The sequence below is a fragment of the Drosophila ficusphila genome, unplaced genomic scaffold (genome assembly GCF_018152265.1).
Source record: "Drosophila ficusphila isolate 14025-0441.05 unplaced genomic scaffold, ASM1815226v1 contig_197, whole genome shotgun sequence".
NCBI lineage: Eukaryota > Metazoa > Arthropoda > Insecta > Diptera > Drosophilidae > Drosophila > Drosophila ficusphila.
The window spans coordinates 4,635,562-4,651,629 of NW_025064091.1; the positions used below are offsets into that span (position 1 = coordinate 4,635,562).

General features: G+C 43.4%; 2 protein-coding genes across 2 annotated transcripts; one reads left to right on the top strand and one right to left on the bottom strand.

The window, feature by feature from the left end:
- The first annotated feature begins 475 nt into the window (after positions 1-475).
- On the top strand, positions 476-9,543 carry LOC108097674 (ATP-binding cassette sub-family D member 3). Its single transcript, XM_017200130.1, has 9 exons — positions 476-755; positions 932-1,101; positions 6,601-6,713; positions 6,791-6,981; positions 7,102-7,199; positions 7,310-7,773; positions 7,835-8,261; positions 8,330-8,504; positions 8,584-9,543. The coding sequence occupies exons 2-9, from the start codon at positions 989-991 to the stop codon at positions 8,995-8,997; spliced, it is 1,995 nt and encodes a 664-aa protein (XP_017055619.1). The 5' UTR covers positions 476-755; positions 932-988; the 3' UTR covers positions 8,998-9,543.
- A 131-nt stretch (positions 9,544-9,674) lies between these two features.
- Positions 9,675-12,772, bottom strand: LOC108097673. Its single transcript, XM_017200129.2, has 5 exons — positions 11,688-12,772; positions 10,910-11,620; positions 10,424-10,803; positions 10,103-10,337; positions 9,675-10,034 (listed from the first exon to the last, which is right to left on the bottom strand). The coding sequence occupies exons 1-5, from the start codon at positions 12,684-12,686 to the stop codon at positions 9,741-9,743; spliced, it is 2,619 nt and encodes an 872-aa protein (XP_017055618.1). The 5' UTR covers positions 12,687-12,772; the 3' UTR covers positions 9,675-9,740.
- Positions 12,773-16,068: the final 3,296 nt, after the last annotated feature.

Consider the following 16,068-nt stretch of genomic DNA (forward strand, 5'->3'; position numbering starts at 1 on the left):
TCGACTGCTGATTCGTGTTTAGTTTCCTTTGGATACATGGATAATGAAACCTACTGACAATTTTTTGTAAAAAGAGAAGGAACAATTTTTATCACGGATGAAAATGGTTTCCAAATTGTTCAATATTTTGTTTGTTTTAAAATATTTTAAAGTTTAACCTTAACCTGAATTCTTCGTTAGCAAGGGCAAAAAATAGCGTAAAATTATCTAAACATCAGGTAGCTCAAAAAGTTTTCTATTCATTTAAACAGCAGTTTAATCTATAAGCATTTTTTGGTAACAAATAAAAAATTTAAGATAATTTTTATAAACAATTTAAATAAAAACTTTGTAAGTAATATAATTATTAGGACAATCCGATATCTAAACCAGAGTTCAAAAAACAAAACATTCGTCGGGCAAATTTAGGAAATACCAGATTTTAGTATTTTACGTTAAGACGTTAAAGGGGAAAGGTGTTTTTCCATCCAGCAACGTTGGTCAGTTTCTGCTGGTTTTTTGCGCGTCGCATGTTTCTACTCGTCAGATTTCTCGATTTAGCCGAGCAGAGTGGGGTGTAATTATCAAATAGAGAAATGCGCCTGGCCCGAATCGAATAAATAAAAGCGTTCGCCGTGTGTGACAATCATTTCGACCACCCTCTTTGGCCCGAAAAGGAGCGCCAGCAAAAGAAGAAGAAGCAGCAAGCAGGCTGTGGCAGCGAGAGAGCGAACGAGAGAGAGGAAGAGGCAAAAACAGGGCTGTTTAACAACCAGGTGTTTACATCCTTCTCTCCTTCGTATTTGTGCTTGTGTGTGTGTGTCGTCATCGAACAGCAGTACAAAACAAAAAATAGAAATTCGTGGCTTATAGATTTAATTTTTTTTATAATTTTTTCCACGTGCGGGGTCGTTTTGACCACTTTAAAAACTAAAATAAATTGCAACCGAAGTGCAAACGCTGAAATTCCGAATTTCCAACTCCGAACGAGGTTTAAACAACTAACACAATGGCCCCGGCTTTGAGCAAGTTGGCCAATAATCAAAGCGCCATCGTTGGCGTGGCGGGAATGACGGCTGCCCTTTGGATAATCGCCTATGGAAAAATGTCCAACAAGAAGAGGTGAGTACCTTCCATTTGGCCCTCTATATTAATCATATATATAAAGAACCTCCATTGAGGAAGGTCTCGGTCTTGGCCACCGAAATTCCCGTGATATTGAATTTTTGATTTATTTGCCCACACACTCTCGATCTCGAAAATCGCAATGTGAACATATGTGCATGCGTGTGCGGAACATACGATTTTGTTGTGGGTCATCTGGTGGATTTCAAACTGGTTTCACCATCGATTTTCCTTCCACAATCGATGTGCATCGCGTTTCCCCTTCGTTGTATTCCGGTTTGAATTGATCCATTCACCTGCGCACAGTGAGCTTGACCATAATGTTTTCTGGTCAAAAAGTTTTCACACCTCTCCCAATATCAAGCAGATTTATGGAATTAATTTAAACAGTGTGATTGGGACTTACATATGTAATCAAAACTCTTTTAAAAAGCTACAGTTACTTCCAAAAGAAAGAAAGAGCACAAATATGTTTATGAAATAACCTTTCTGTCCTACTGTGCACTGTCCAAATCCCAAGGATAACCAGAGAAGAGCAATGCCATCAGCCTCAATTAAATTACAACCTGTTTAAATTGGTCAATGAGTTTCTTAAAGAAAAAGAGAGCTTATTGAATAAAATGTTTTTCCATTTGTTGGTCAAAATAAGCAGGCCTTTTCCAATTTCCGTACGGAAACTGAAACCAAAACCTGATTGACTTTCCTTTTTTTCATTTGAGAATTTGTCATTAAATTTCCCTTTTTGCGGGTTGGCCGGAATCGGAAATCGCTTTTTAATTGAAGTATACCACCGCAACTGACGCAATTGAGCTGGCAAAACAATGTTGCTTTTGTCCATTTAAGCCATTGTTTGTGTTTCCCTAAGATTTAAGAGGTAAAAATACTTTCTTGATAGTAAGAAACGCTCTAGTTCTTTATCAAATGCTTTGGAGCTTTAATGTACTCGTATAATAGTTTAATGGGTGGGCTGATTGTTGAACGAGAGTGGTACACCATTTTGGTTAATCATTTCCTCAGACAGATTGTCGTTGCATTTGGAGCGCCACTCTGTTTGGAAAAGCGAAAAGTGAGTCCCAAGAAGTGGACGTTGGCACTCCTTGGATAAGTGTTATATTATAGTGATCAAGACCTCCGAAATCGAGCACTTGCAATCGCCGCCAAGGGCCACGTTTCCGCATTTGGATGGACTTGGTCTCTTGGCACTAATCTAATCGGTATCACGCCGAGTCTACAATACTCATACTGGTCTAACGCTATCGCAACTCGTGCCGATTATGCTTGTCGTTAACGCGCCCGATATTCGATTCATATATCAGGGTTTTCGGGGCTTGGCCTGATGTTCTCCGCCCACTGAAGCTATAGCTATCCAACCCAACCAATGCACTCGATCTAATTTAATAATACAAAATGCGGGCGATGGCGGTTGGAATGGGGAGTTGAGTTGAGTTGAGTTGACTTCGACTATTTGCATGACAGAGCCAATTAATTAGAGAGATTGCGATGGACGAGTGGAGTGCATTGCCGCATTTTCCGTTGCTACATGTGCCACTCGATAATTGCTGCCATTATATTCCGATATCGGCAAGAGCGACTTGTTGATAGCCAGCTAGCAGTTAGCTCATTCCGCACCTTTCTGCACGCCAGCTTGTAAACGTTAAACATCCATACAAACTCGTATCTAAGTGCAAGTACGGACTGCACTTTGGCAACCGATCGAAATGAAAGACTTTTAATGGGCTCTCGGCGATTGTTTTTGTGTTTTTCATTTCGTTTCTTTGTTTTTTTCTTGCCGAGTTTGGTTCAGGTGCCGCCTCTTGTGGATTGATGGCCGATAAATTTATGCGCGTTACCATTATTCGAGTGCCCCAACATTATGGGGTGATTCACATTTGATACAATGAAAGCGGCGGTTCGACACTACAAAGTTCAGCTAAATAAATTACTTCTGTTGCAAGTAACGTCTTTATTATGTTTTTATTTGTATATTTTTTGTTTCCATTAATCAAATGTTGCACAAAGTTGATAAAGGTGATAATGTTTGAAACAAGCTATATTGAATGGCCATCTGTAATTATTCATAAATGTAATTATTTTACAACAGGAAGGAGATTTAGAACTCATAAGCCCCTAACTAATTTCTGAAAGATTATCAGTGACGCTAGCTATAAATTGCTCGAAGAAATCGTTTATTGTGTATGAGATTGCGATCAATGGAAAACCTTTACCCCAAAGGTTGCGAATCGCACGTGTTTTATAGCACTTAATCAGCAGTAATTATGGCTAGACGAAATGACTAATTACGTACGACTGGCTGCCGCTACCGAAAAAGGGTATTCTCGAATTCGGGCAGGCTCCTTGCAGTTCTGCACGGCAAAGAGTTGAACGAACAACACCTATGCAAATGCTGATTGTCCGAAAGTCCAACAACTTTGACATCCAGCAGCTTGGTATTGCAATCGAACACGTAACCGGTGGCGAGTTTGTTTAAGGGGGAAATACAATTAGAAAATTTTTTTTTCGAAAAAAATTTTTTTGGCTTAATGTACTCCAAATATATCTGGGAGTAAGCCTTTAAAAGCATAAAGCCGTCCGGTACTTATTTTCAGAGTTATACGCAATTTAGTGAGGGTGTGTCATATGGCGGACATGCACAAAAGTAAACTTTAAACGCTTCTCCTGAAAAGTCGTGTTTTCAAAGTCGCCGTGCAATGTACAGGTCAGAGATTTTATTTTAATCGAATGCGGTTTTTTGCATTATGTTTGAAATTAAATTCTCCACACCATGAATATAACGGTTTTTCATATTTGTTTGTTATAACATGTTTTTTTTACAATCAAAGTCAAAAGAAAATCGTTATTTTTGAAATTTTTTTTTAACCTAAAATTTTTTAATGGAAAAATAATTTTTTTTTAAATATGGTTTAATTCATGGTGTGCGCTGTACCTTTAAGTTTAAAGCCCAGTTGCTTTTTTTTGTTTAAGTCGTGATCCTGGACCTGGAGACTGCACGGCGCAAAGTCCTTCCCTAAAAACACGACTCCACATTATTGATCATAAATGGGCTTAATTACAATATTTTTCAAAAAACTTGACTGATTTTTATTGCTCAATAATTACCCAATAACATGCAAAAAGAATCACTAAGATTCATTTAATACTCTACTTGCAATCCACTCCCAAAGATAGCCCTCATTTCAGGCCTTCTAATTGTATTTCCCCCCTTAACACCGAATCCGCTTGCAACACACGGTGCTCGATGGCACCGCCCGGCGGTGCCCATAACTGTACATGATGACACCCCGAGTATAAAGCATAAACATTTAAACATTACAGCGCCGTACCTTTTAATGACTTGCAACCATAAAATTAAAAGAAAAAAATGGTTCGCTTCTGGTTTCGTTTTTCCATTTCTTGGGCATTTTTTTCTTTCTTGTTTTTGCCGTTCAGTGCGGGGGAATAAGTGTTAATTTGTGTAAACCTTGCTCTGTTTTCCACAGGTAGACAAATTCTCGCCCCGGCTGACTTGTTGCGTAATAGATTCCAGACAGACAGCATAAAAAAATGAAATAAAAATAAAAAGGAGAGATTCATTCACTCAATTACTGTGCACCTTGTCCCCGGAAATGCTTTGCCCTGATAATCGGAGGGCCTAAAACCAGAAGAGAAAAAGAAAAAGGTGAAAACCAGTAATGAAAGCAGTTGAGCTGCATTTGTATAATTCGAGATTAAAGCCTAGGCAGTGCGTGAAATGAGATCGTTATTCCGATGCAGATTCGCAGCCAAGTTCTGACATTTGCACCTGCCGAGCGATTGCCACGTTACCAAGGTCTCTCTTTCCAATTTGAGTTGGCTTCAAGTGTGCCTCTGTATGCGTGTGCGTGTGTGTGAGTGTGTGCCGGTAGAAGCTAACAGGTAAAAGCTAACAGGTAAACAGCCAAACAGGTAAACACAGGCCCGCCGGCGATGAGTGTGTGTCTACCCATCCGACTAACCGATTTTGCCTGCAATTTTTTTTTTATCAGCTATCAGTTACGATAAGAACCTGGCTTTCGCCAGAGGAGAACCAGCGTGAACTTTGATTGGAATCGCAGTGTTCGCCTATCTGAGTCACAGCGGCTAACCGATTTTCTCGTGTTTGGGTTCAATGTGCCGCCCATGGGGCGATCGGCAGCGATTAGAAAAAAAGAGAGCTTTCGTCTGAATCCAGTAGCAAGCTGGCGGGCCGAGGAAACCCACTCGAATGACCTATGGACCCAAACACATGTTCCACCGTTCGCGCGGTGAAAACAAGTTTAATATACGAATTATAGAAAAAAAAAAATTATAGAAAGAGGAGGAAGAAAGGCCAGACAACGGACGCAGATATAAACATATATAATATGTACATAGTAATAAATAAATAGAAGAACGCTGCGAATAATTCAGAGATCTGGGCGGCGGTATCTAAGAAATAACCGAGTCATCGCGACTCTGCGATTTTTGTTTCACTCCGCAGATAACCAAAGCGCGAGCTTTGTACTTTGCTTCGACCAACACCATAACCGGCCCATAATGCATCGCCCAAATCCAGCAGACTTCGACCCTCTGCGGATTTCTGATGTCGGACAATCAGGTGTTCCTTTCTGCGGCCAAGCATTATGGGGTTCGGATTTGGGTATTTGTGTTGAGCTGGTCAGCATCTAAGAATTTTTAGATTCCCTATTTGAATTTATAAGTACATATTTCATACGGATGCGGAAATAAATAACCACTTCAGACCTATAGAGAAGTGTGTCTTTTGTGATTAGAAGTCACGATGGAAGAAAATAAAGAAAGTAGATAATATTGAGATTTTTAGAAACGATCCTTCGATATGGATTATGTGCCAAATCAACCGGAGTTTATCTCGAAATAGATTTATGTGCTTTCTGAATTATAAGCACGGATCGAGTGCCTTAAGTTATCAATAATAAATGTTATTCTTACGTCATGTTCCTGCATTCCGGTTCGAAATACAACACTTAAGTGTAATCAAATTTGTCTGGAGTGCAGATAGAATTAGGAACGCATAGTTTTAAAACATTCTCTTGACTATAAAGTTAATGTCTACTTGACGTGTAAACTTGTCTGCTATCAAAACAATGTATTGATTAATACTCTCCCCTAAAAGTGACTTATAAGGTGGTTACGGGTGACACAGCAGTTTTCCATCCAGCTAACGACACTCCGCGAAAAATGCAATGTGTCGTCTCTGAGCCTTAATTATTGTACTTAAGTTAATGGAGACATAAAACGCTCGCCTGTAACCACTTGCAAAAGCAAAGGTCGATATTCAAATTAACTATCATATATAAACAGGGAGTTCAACAATTGTAATTTATTTTATAAATAAACAATCGACGATTTTCTTTTCCTGCTTAGTTTTTGCTAAAAATACCTTGTTTGTTTGGACAACTTAAATAGGAAATTTAACTATGTACCATTATAACGAGTTCTTATAAATTTCCTCTATTTTAGAAAACCCGGCTATGAAGACAAAATCCAATACACAATCGCCGAGAAGAAGGAGAAGAAGGCGTCGAAGGCCCAGGTCAATTCAGTATTCTTTAAACAGCTTCGCCAGCTTCTCCGTAAGTAAATCCCTAAGATGACCCACCGGAATTGGTTTCCCAGAGTGCTAAGATGGAATTTACTCCTTGATATGTAGCTATTCTCATCCCGGGCTTCTGGAGCATTGAGACGGGTCTGCTGTTCCTGGTGGCCGCCGCTTTGATCGGCCGATCTGTGAGCGACATCTGGATGATCCAGAATGCGACTGTGGTGGAGAGCACCATTATTCACATGAACCGCTCCAAATTCAAGTCGGCGCTGCTTAAATATCTGACAGCTCTTCCAGCGGTAAGATTTGAGTGCCACCAACCCGCTATTACTTCTTATCTCACTATCCAAATTTAGTTCTTTATCATATTTTATGTTCTTATCTTAAAACTAATAACATTTTGATGGCATTTCTTGCAGATCTCTGTTGTGACCAATGTCCTTAAGTGGAGTTTGGGTGAGCTGAAGCTGAGATTCCGTACCAATCTTACACATCACCTGTACAGTCAGTACCTAAAGTGAGTTTCACAATTGAGTTATTAGCACTCAAAGTCTACCCATTGATAAGTCTTGTGGGAATTGTAAAGCAAACCTTCTATCTAATAAAATCCTATTATTCTTTTTGCAGTGGCTATACCTACTACAAAATGTCGAATCTGGACAACAGGATAGCCAACGCCGACCAGCTGCTGACCACTGACATTGACAAGTTCTGCGAGAGCGCGACGGACTTGTACTCGAACATCAGCAAACCGGTGCTGGACATCTTCATCTATGTCTACCGCCTGACGGTGAATTTAGGCGGCAAAACGCCCTCGATCCTGATGCTCTACCTGCTGTTCGCCGGAGTGTTCTTGACCCGACTGCGTCGACCCACTGGCCGTCTGACCGTCGAGGAGCAGAAGCTGGAGGGCGAGTTCCGCTACGTGAACAGCCGACTGATCACCAACTCCGAGGAGGTGGCCTTCTACCAGGGCAACGTGCGCGAGAAGCTCACCCTGCTAGCCAGCTACTCCAAGCTGCGTTCGCACCTGCGCAAGTTCCTCGAGTTCCGCGTTAGCATGGGCATCATCGACAACATAATTGGCAAATGTAGGTGGCTCACAAGAGTTTCCCCACTGGATCTATTTATCATGGCTTTCCATCTTTGTAGATTTTGCCTCAATCGTGGGCTTCTATGCCGTGTCCATTCCCTTTTTCGCGGAGAACCATCCCCTGCTGTCCGGCGAGCACAGTGGCCAGCGTCTGCAGGCCTACTACACGTACGGACGCATGCTGGTCAAGCTGGCGGAGGCCATCGGTCGTCTGGTGCTCGCCGGACGCGAGATGTCGCGTCTGGCCGGCTTCACCGCCCGCATGACCGAACTGATCAAGGTGCTGGGCGACCTCAACAAGGGCACCTACGAACGCACCATGATCAACGGCAACAACATCACGCAAAACGGCGGCTCCGCGTCCAGTAACTTCGGTCCAAACAAGGGCATCATGTGCTTCGAGGACAACATAATTCGCTTCGAGCAGGTGCCGCTGGTCACGCCCAATGGCGATGTTCTGCTCCAGGAGCTCACATTTGAAGTGAAGTAAGCATAGATGGGATTGCACCATCGAATTGGTTTCTTATTGACCCCCATAAACTTCTTTATTGCAGATCCGGCACAAACGTTCTCGTTTGTGGACCCAATGGCTGTGGCAAATCCTCGCTGTTCCGCATCCTCGGCGAACTGTGGCCCACGTGGGGCGGCAAGGTCACAAAGCCGTCGCGCGGCAAGCTCTTCTACGTACCTCAGAGGCCCTACATGACGCTGGGAACACTGCGTGATCAGGTGGGTGTTATTTTCTATTTTTTAAACCCACTGTAATCTTTTTTCGCGCTATTAATGAATTTTTTAATCGCCCCAATAGATTATTTATCCGCACACGCGCGAGGACATGCGCCGCCTGGGCCACAGCGACGAGGATCTCATGCACTACCTGGACATCGTCCAGCTGACCTATTTGGAGCAGCGCGAGAACGGCCTGGACGCCATCGAGGATTGGATCGACGTGCTGTCTGGTGGCGAGAAGCAGCGCATCGCGATGGCCCGCCTCTTCTACCATCGGCCGCAGTTCGCCATTTTGGACGAGTGCACCAGCGCCGTTTCCGTCGATGTGGAGGGCAAGATGTACAGCTACTGCCGCGAGGTGGGCATCACGCTCTTCACCGTCTCGCACCGCAAGTCGCTGTGGGCGCACCACGACTACTATCTGCAGTTCGACGGACGGGGCAGCTACGAGTTTGCGACCATCGACCAGGAGAAGGAGCACTTTGGCTCTTAGAGATCACCAGCTATCACGCCACATTCACCAGAACCGGAGGACAAGCAACATCACCGCCGGGAAGGGATTTCCGACCGATTCCTAGCTTTAACTTCGGTGCTGGCCACTTCTATGCTCCTCCACCTCCAACTTCCCCTCCTCCTTTTCCGTCTCTCATCCCAAAACTGGCTCCTTTTAATGCTCCTCCTCCTTAAATGGTGCACTGTATATACCGAGATATGCATATATCGCAAGTTGGACAACAAACCTTTCTTGTTTCGTTTTGTGATTGTTTTCCTTTGTACGCTATATTCCACATTTTATTCCGTTTTAAATATATTTTATATAGTAGTATCCTGCGCTGGGATCGTAGATGTGTAACTCTTCGAGAGAGAGAGGCGCGAGCTGGTGTGTTTAGAGATGTAAGCCTAAAGTAAACGATGGATGAGCGTTTAGAAAAGCTTTTAGTGAATAATAAAACACTTTATACCTGTAGACCGCACAACACGCAAATCGCGCGCATAGACAACTTATAGTAATTTGTAAACTACACCTTGGCTTATAAAATTGTTTTGTATTTTTTGGTTGAATCGGAATCGGAATGGAACAACTTTGCTAGGCAACAATGAATTGCATTTCACTGTGCAAGACGCAATAAATGTATATAAATATATAAAAAAAAAAAAATGCCGAATGTGTGAATTTGAGGTGTTTTTTACAATGACTAACTTGAATATATTTAAAAGTGAGTTTAAAATCAGTTCCTAGGCCTTTCGCTTGGGCTTTTTGCTCTCCATCAGACTCATGATGGTCTTGCGCAGGTCCTCCGTCTCCTTTTGCTCCATTTCAAGGCTCTCTATTTGATCCTTTCGCTCCTGCAACTGCGTTTCGAGCACGGAGACCAGGTCCTCGGACTTTTTGCGCGCTTCTCGCTGTTCTTCCAAAGCTTTGTGCGTTTTGCTCAGCTCCCGTTCGCGTTCCTCGATCGTGCGCAGCTTCTCCTTCATGTCCTGTTCGTAGGCCAACATGGACTTCTTCAGCTTTTCGATGCGAATGGTCTATAAGAGTGCAACGAAGAATGTATATATAGTTAAAGAACACGAGGGAAATAAAGCACTATTATTACATTTTCCTTGTTGTGCGCCTCCAGCTTGCTGAGCTCCTCGCCCTTGGCGGTCAAGCTTGTTCTCAGCTCCTCGCAATCCTTTTGCAGACTGGCTATTTCCGAGTTCTTAACGTGCAGCCGACGTTCGTTGGCCTGCAGATGGTCGGAATTCTCGGAGAGCTGCTTTAGTATGATAGTCATGTTGCTCTTCAGCTCGTCTCTTTGCTTTTTGAGATCTTTGCATTGGGTTTGCAGTCTAGACAACAAAGAAGGTTACATATAAAAGTTATCTAAGACCCATATCATGTAGTTCACGATCTTATGAGATCCTTATCCACTCACCGCTCTTGACTGATGAGCAGCTCAAAGTTGGTGGCCTGAAAGCGTTCTAGCTCGGCTCTTTGCACATTCGCCAACTGGGTGCCATTATCCAGCTGCTGACCAGCCTGCTCCAAACGCTGCTGCAGACCGATCATTGCGCCGTTGAGGCTGTCGATGCGGTGGTTGTACAGCTCGATCACTTGGGAAACGGGTGCGGACGCCAGTTCGTTGCGGCGCACAATGCCACCGATGCTGTCCAGCAGTGCATTAACTCGCTGCGCCGTCTCCTTGTCGGTGAAGGTGCGGTGTCCCTTGAGGATCGAGCTGAGATTGCGCCACTGCTCCGCTTGATCGCTGCAGGCTGCTGCACCACTTGGACCACTGCTGATAACAGCTACATGCTATTAGAAGATATGAGTGATTAGATATGGGGGAGCTTGTAAATAAACCTTGTAGTTAGATTCTTCAGGTTCCAACTGATAAAGAAGAACCTCTGATTCTGCTCACCTTGGCCACGGCTGCCTTGGGAAAGTGTTCGAACTGAGCTATTTGCAGCACGGCAGCCACCAGCGGCTCACTTTTGCTGGCCATACCGCGCGCCAGGCAATACTGCAACTGCGGTTGCTCCAGCAGAGTGCAGCACTTGTCCAGATACGCCTTCTTTGCGATTCCCGCGACGTTGACGAGCAGCAGCAGGCAGAAGCAGGCCTTCTCCACCTCATTCTGCGCAAGAGCCTGTGTGCCGATAAATTGGGGAACGAGAGCGAGTGGCGCGGCCAAAATCTTGTCGAAGAATGACTCGGATATCTTGGACAGCACCAGTTTCTCGGTCTTCTGTTCCTGCAGCAATACGTTCAGCAGGCGAAGAATGGCCAATACTTGAGCTGGTCTCGTTTCTGGTCGCTCGGCGCTCGAAACTAGGCTAACCACATTGGATGGATCGCGGGCAATGAGTTGAGCTACCGCTGCTTTCTTGCCCAAACGCAGCAGAGTGCAGAGTAGCTCAATGGCCGCCACTCCACACAAATCGGAGGCCAGATACTCCCCAACCATCTCATGCAAGCGCGGCGTTATGGCATCCAAGCTGATGACATTGCTGCCTTCCTCCGAAAGCTGCAGGATGTAGCTAACCAGGCGAAAGACCAAGTCCAGACACATCTGCTGGTGCTTGCGCGTATCCTCCTGCGAGTCGTCCATGCCGCAGCGGGCATCTATTTGCTGAAGAGTGGGAAATAAATCAAAGCAATAGGAAATATTTCTCTTCAAACAACTTATATCAACTCACATCCAGAAGCTTTTCTACATCCTCGCAGTAGTGGCCATGCGCCAGCATGGCCCGATGAAGTCCTGCATGGCACTGCGAGTCCAGCAGGAAGTCCACGATATGCCTCAACTGTGCCACATTCCAGTGCTTCAGGCAATCCTCGATTCCGGCGAAAGCGGTGCGCAGAAAGGTGTGCAACTCACGCTGCTCAAAAACATACACGTCCTCCGAGAGGATAATAAGCATCTTGCAGGCCAGCAGTCCGTAGTTTTGGATGCGCCGGCAGAAGGCGGATATATTAACGCTGCGCAGAAAGAGGAACAGCACGGCGAAGTTCTTGTAGCAGAGATTCACGAGCACGGAAAGAGCTAACAAGGCATGCGAATTGTCTTCGTCGTCGTTGCGAACGGAGCCATTCGCCGCGGCACCAGAACCATCCTCCTGGCCATTGACGATCTCCACCAAATGCTCGATCAGGGCCGCCAGATAAGGCTCCTGCCATGCGATGTGTATGCCGTAGGTGAGGTCCTGCAGAAGGACCAGCAGTCGGTGAACCCTTTCCGTTCGTTTGGTGCGTTGGATGAGCATCCCGAGCAGTGGAACAAAGCAGAACTTCTCGACGATCGAATGGCGTGCCTCCAGATTGCGGCTGCAGTGTTGCACCAGTGAAACGCAGGCCCACAAGACATCGCCCTCGGTTCCGTCGTTATCCAATGCGCCCATCAGGGCATGCAAGTCCACATAGAAGCGGGCCAAATCGAGATTGCCAGGACCTGGGACTAAGTGAACCGGTTGCACCTTGGTGCCCAGCAGTGCCACGCTGCGCTGCACGTAGACCAACGACTCCTCGGAGCGTTGGGCCTGAAAGGTGGCCGCTCGAGCCCGGAATTCGCGCACATATCCGATCGCTGCGGCCGTGGCACCCGCGTCCTGCGGCGCCAGCGGTGAATCCTGGCCATTGCTGTTGTTGCCACTGCCACAGATGCCGGCGGCCGATGTGTGATTTCTGAGTGTAGCCATCCGATTACGTTCCGTTCGCAAGGTAAGGATTTGCTTTTGGAAAAAAAAAACAAGCGTCAAACAGAAAATATTTCGAATAGTTTCGATTGTTTGCCGCTAGTGAAGATCGATAACACAAGGCTCAATCGATTGGTTTTTGAAGAGGTAAAACTAGTGTTGAAAAATACCAATTTGTTTAAATTATTTATATTTAGAAGGCGTAATGATTTGGGTCATTTAAATAAAATGATTATAGATGTTTTTGGTTTTTATTAAAAATTGAGAAATCTGGGAGATTTTTAATTTTACACATTTCAATTAACATAGACTTCGACTTCTACTGATTATGTTCGCCTAGTGTCTAAAATCCAATCATTCGAGTGAAAACAACAAGTTCGAAGAGTAATTTTTCCTATTTGGACAGCCAAATTGGCAATTTTTGAAAACGAAAATCCAATCTACAAAATCCCAAACGTAAAATCCACATCCCCTTAAGATATGGAATATTTCTCATCTGTGGATGCTATTAAAGATCGATGGTTCGAAACATGACTATATACTATTCACGTTTGAATCTCGGATATGATTATTTGGATTTTGTAACCACCTTCTAGGCATATCTGTGCGCCTGGTATTTGGTTTTTAAAATTTTCGTCAATGAATGATTAAATTTCAGACACCAGACAAACATAATCCGCAGTAGGTAATTTATAGTTAACTAAATTCGATATCCAAGTTTAAAATATCAGCTGAACAAAACAGCTAAAATTTAGTTAAATGACCCATTTTAGCCAAGTTACAACCAAAAGCTCAAGGAAGAATTCAATTTTTTTTATCAAAATTTCACATAGTCCGGAATAGTTTTAAAAAGCAGCTTCTGTTAACGCATTAAAGACTTTAGTCTTTGAGTGGACTACTTTCAGACTCACGTTTTTTAGGGGAGCTCGCCGGCCTTATTGTCGGAGCGATAAAAAAGCTTAGGCTTATGCTTTCTGCACATTCGCTCCACCCACCGCCCACCGCCCCCCAATCAACAACAACAATGCCTAGAGCTGAAAGCATACGTAATTCTGCGACGCGAAGGGGGTTTCTGGGTGGGGTGGCTACTGGTGGGTTGGGTGGACTTCGGGTGGTTTTGTTCCGTTGGGCAACACACATGTGGCCACTGGAGCACATCCCCCCAATCCTTAAAAACCAAAAAAAAAAAAAAAAAAAGAAATACAGAACAGAGGGATGCTGTCCAGCGTGGAAAATTCGTTTTGATTTTGCATGGACTTTTCAAAATTTATGCGCTATTTGAAATGTAACGCACGTGTGTGTGTGTGTGTGTCCTGTGCCCATGTGTGTGTATATTTAAGCGAAATTAAATATCCAAAAGGGCCAGGAAAATGGAATTTAAGGCTTGTTCGACTGAAAGTAGGATAATGCCCGAATTTAAGCATTCACAAAGACCAGCAGTCGTGTGCTAGATTTAATGCATTTTATAAATAGGAAAATATCAAATATCTAAATAATGGTAATTGTATTTTACTATAAATTTATTATAAATATATAACAAATAAAATTTGAATTGGTTTTATGTTGATATCTCTTTTAGAAAATATCCGAATATCTTCCGAAAACGTGACTGAATACTGTATGAATATAAAACTCACTCTACACTACAGTTGGGAAGCTAACAGCAATTGTCACCAGTTTTCTACCTCCCCTTGGCTTCAAAATTTAAATGATATGCTAATTTTCGCCAGTGCACAAATCCTGCTTCCACACACATAGCAAATTTGAATTGTGTGTATGTGCTCTCGTTGTATAGTGGAAAGTTTCAATATTGGCTCAGCCAGCATTTTGCGATGTAGTGGAAGGGGGGATGTGGAGAAGGGGGAAGGGGGGGGGAGTGCTTTTGGGGTGATGTTTGCCCAACTGCCCAAAAACGCCCACAGTGACAGCACATAAGCACACACACTTACGCGCCCATGTGGCTGCCCTTGTATATATTTACATTATTCATGCACAAACACACACACACACACACACACACACTCGCACACACACGCACAAACATTGGCACTTTTGAAAAATGCGTTTTATTCAAAGCGGAAGCATCAGGCTTTCTGACCAAGGCTTTTCGACGGTGGGCGGTGGGTGGTGGGCGGAATGGAAGGATATGGATGTGGGTCCTGGGGGGCTTTAGCCTTCAAGGTCTCGTCTTTCGTGCACCCAGCAGATAGATTCAACTCCGCCTCGTTCACCCGAAACTCGAGAAGGCTTTCGTAGATGCTGAAAATGTCAAATTCAGCTTGCAGTAATGTTTGATTCTCGTAGGTCTATAATTTAAAATAAAAGAAATAATGTTAAAAATCAAAATAAATAAAACAGCTTTTTTCCAAACTATAACACATTATTTTATGGATAATATTGGGCTTCTATCCGATATTTTCTCAACCATCAGCAATGTTTTCCTTTAAATGCGTAAGAGGTTGGCGAAAGTCTAAGCTCCTTTAATCGGAGATAACAACTAAAAACGCTTTAAATGATTTTAAATTCTCCCTGGAGCACACTTTTGCAGAGGCTGTAAGCTGAAGTCGAGAAAGGGGATGAAAGGGATAAGAAGCCTGTTAAAATCTCCAGGTTACATTTCCGCTTACTTTTTGTTATGTAAAAATATTTGTAGCCTACTTACTTGCGCAGCATTTATAAGCAAATGCTGATGTCGTTTTCTTCAACATTTTAATAAATAACTATATTGCGGATTTTCCTAAATGATTTTTTGGGAGTTTAAAAATAAATCTGTAGTGGAGTATTTAGTTCCAATTATTACTTAATTGGCTTTGCTTTTAATATGCGTACATCAAAAACATATATCGTTTATGAGATAGGAAACCCTGCTGATCGATGGACCTGCATCGAAGACTTTCCCACTTTCACTCGCCTGCGCATCTGCGTTCATTTCCCTGACCCGCCTCAATTTCGATTGCCTTGTAACTGCCCACTCCCTCTCTCACTCCAATTTTCCCATCCCGACTGGGTTTTTCCAGCGCGACTGCAGCGAATGCAACCAAATCGGATTGTTCAATCAAAAGACTGGCACACACCCACACACTCGCACACACACACACACACACCCAGAAATTAATTGGACAATGGAAAACGGACACTGAATCGATTTTCAGGCTGCGTTACCGGCTTTACCTGAAATCCCATTATTTTTCCTGATTTTCCACTGGATTAAAGCATACACACAGGAAAAAAAATCGTTGTTGTTTTCATAAAACATTTTTGCCATAGTTTCAAAGCTAAAAACGCAGAGAACGTTAGCGAAAATGAAATTTCCTAAAATAATATTTTTTGTGTTTAGATTGAAATGAAATATTTTCTTTCATAAAAAGTAAAAATAACGTAATGA

Coding starts and splice junctions, on each gene's coding strand:
- LOC108097674 (XM_017200130.1), top strand. CDS start 989: ATGGCCCCGGCTTTGAGCAAGTTGGCCAATAATCAAAGCGCCATCGTT. Junction 1,102..6,600: donor AAAATGTCCAACAAGAAGAG/GTGAGTACCTTC, acceptor CCTCTATTTTAG/AAAACCCGGCTATGAAGACA. Junction 7,200..7,309: donor CTGTACAGTCAGTACCTAAA/GTGAGTTTCACA, acceptor TTCTTTTTGCAG/TGGCTATACCTACTACAAAA.
- LOC108097673 (XM_017200129.2), bottom strand. CDS start 12,686: ATGGCTACACTCAGAAATCACACATCGGCCGCCGGCATCTGTGGCAGT. Junction 11,621..11,687: donor ATGTAGAAAAGCTTCTGGAT/GTGAGTTGATAT, acceptor CCCACTCTTCAG/CAAATAGATGCCCGCTGCGG. Junction 10,804..10,909: donor CCAAGGCAGCCGTGGCCAAG/GTGAGCAGAATC, acceptor ATCTTCTAATAG/CATGTAGCTGTTATCAGCAG.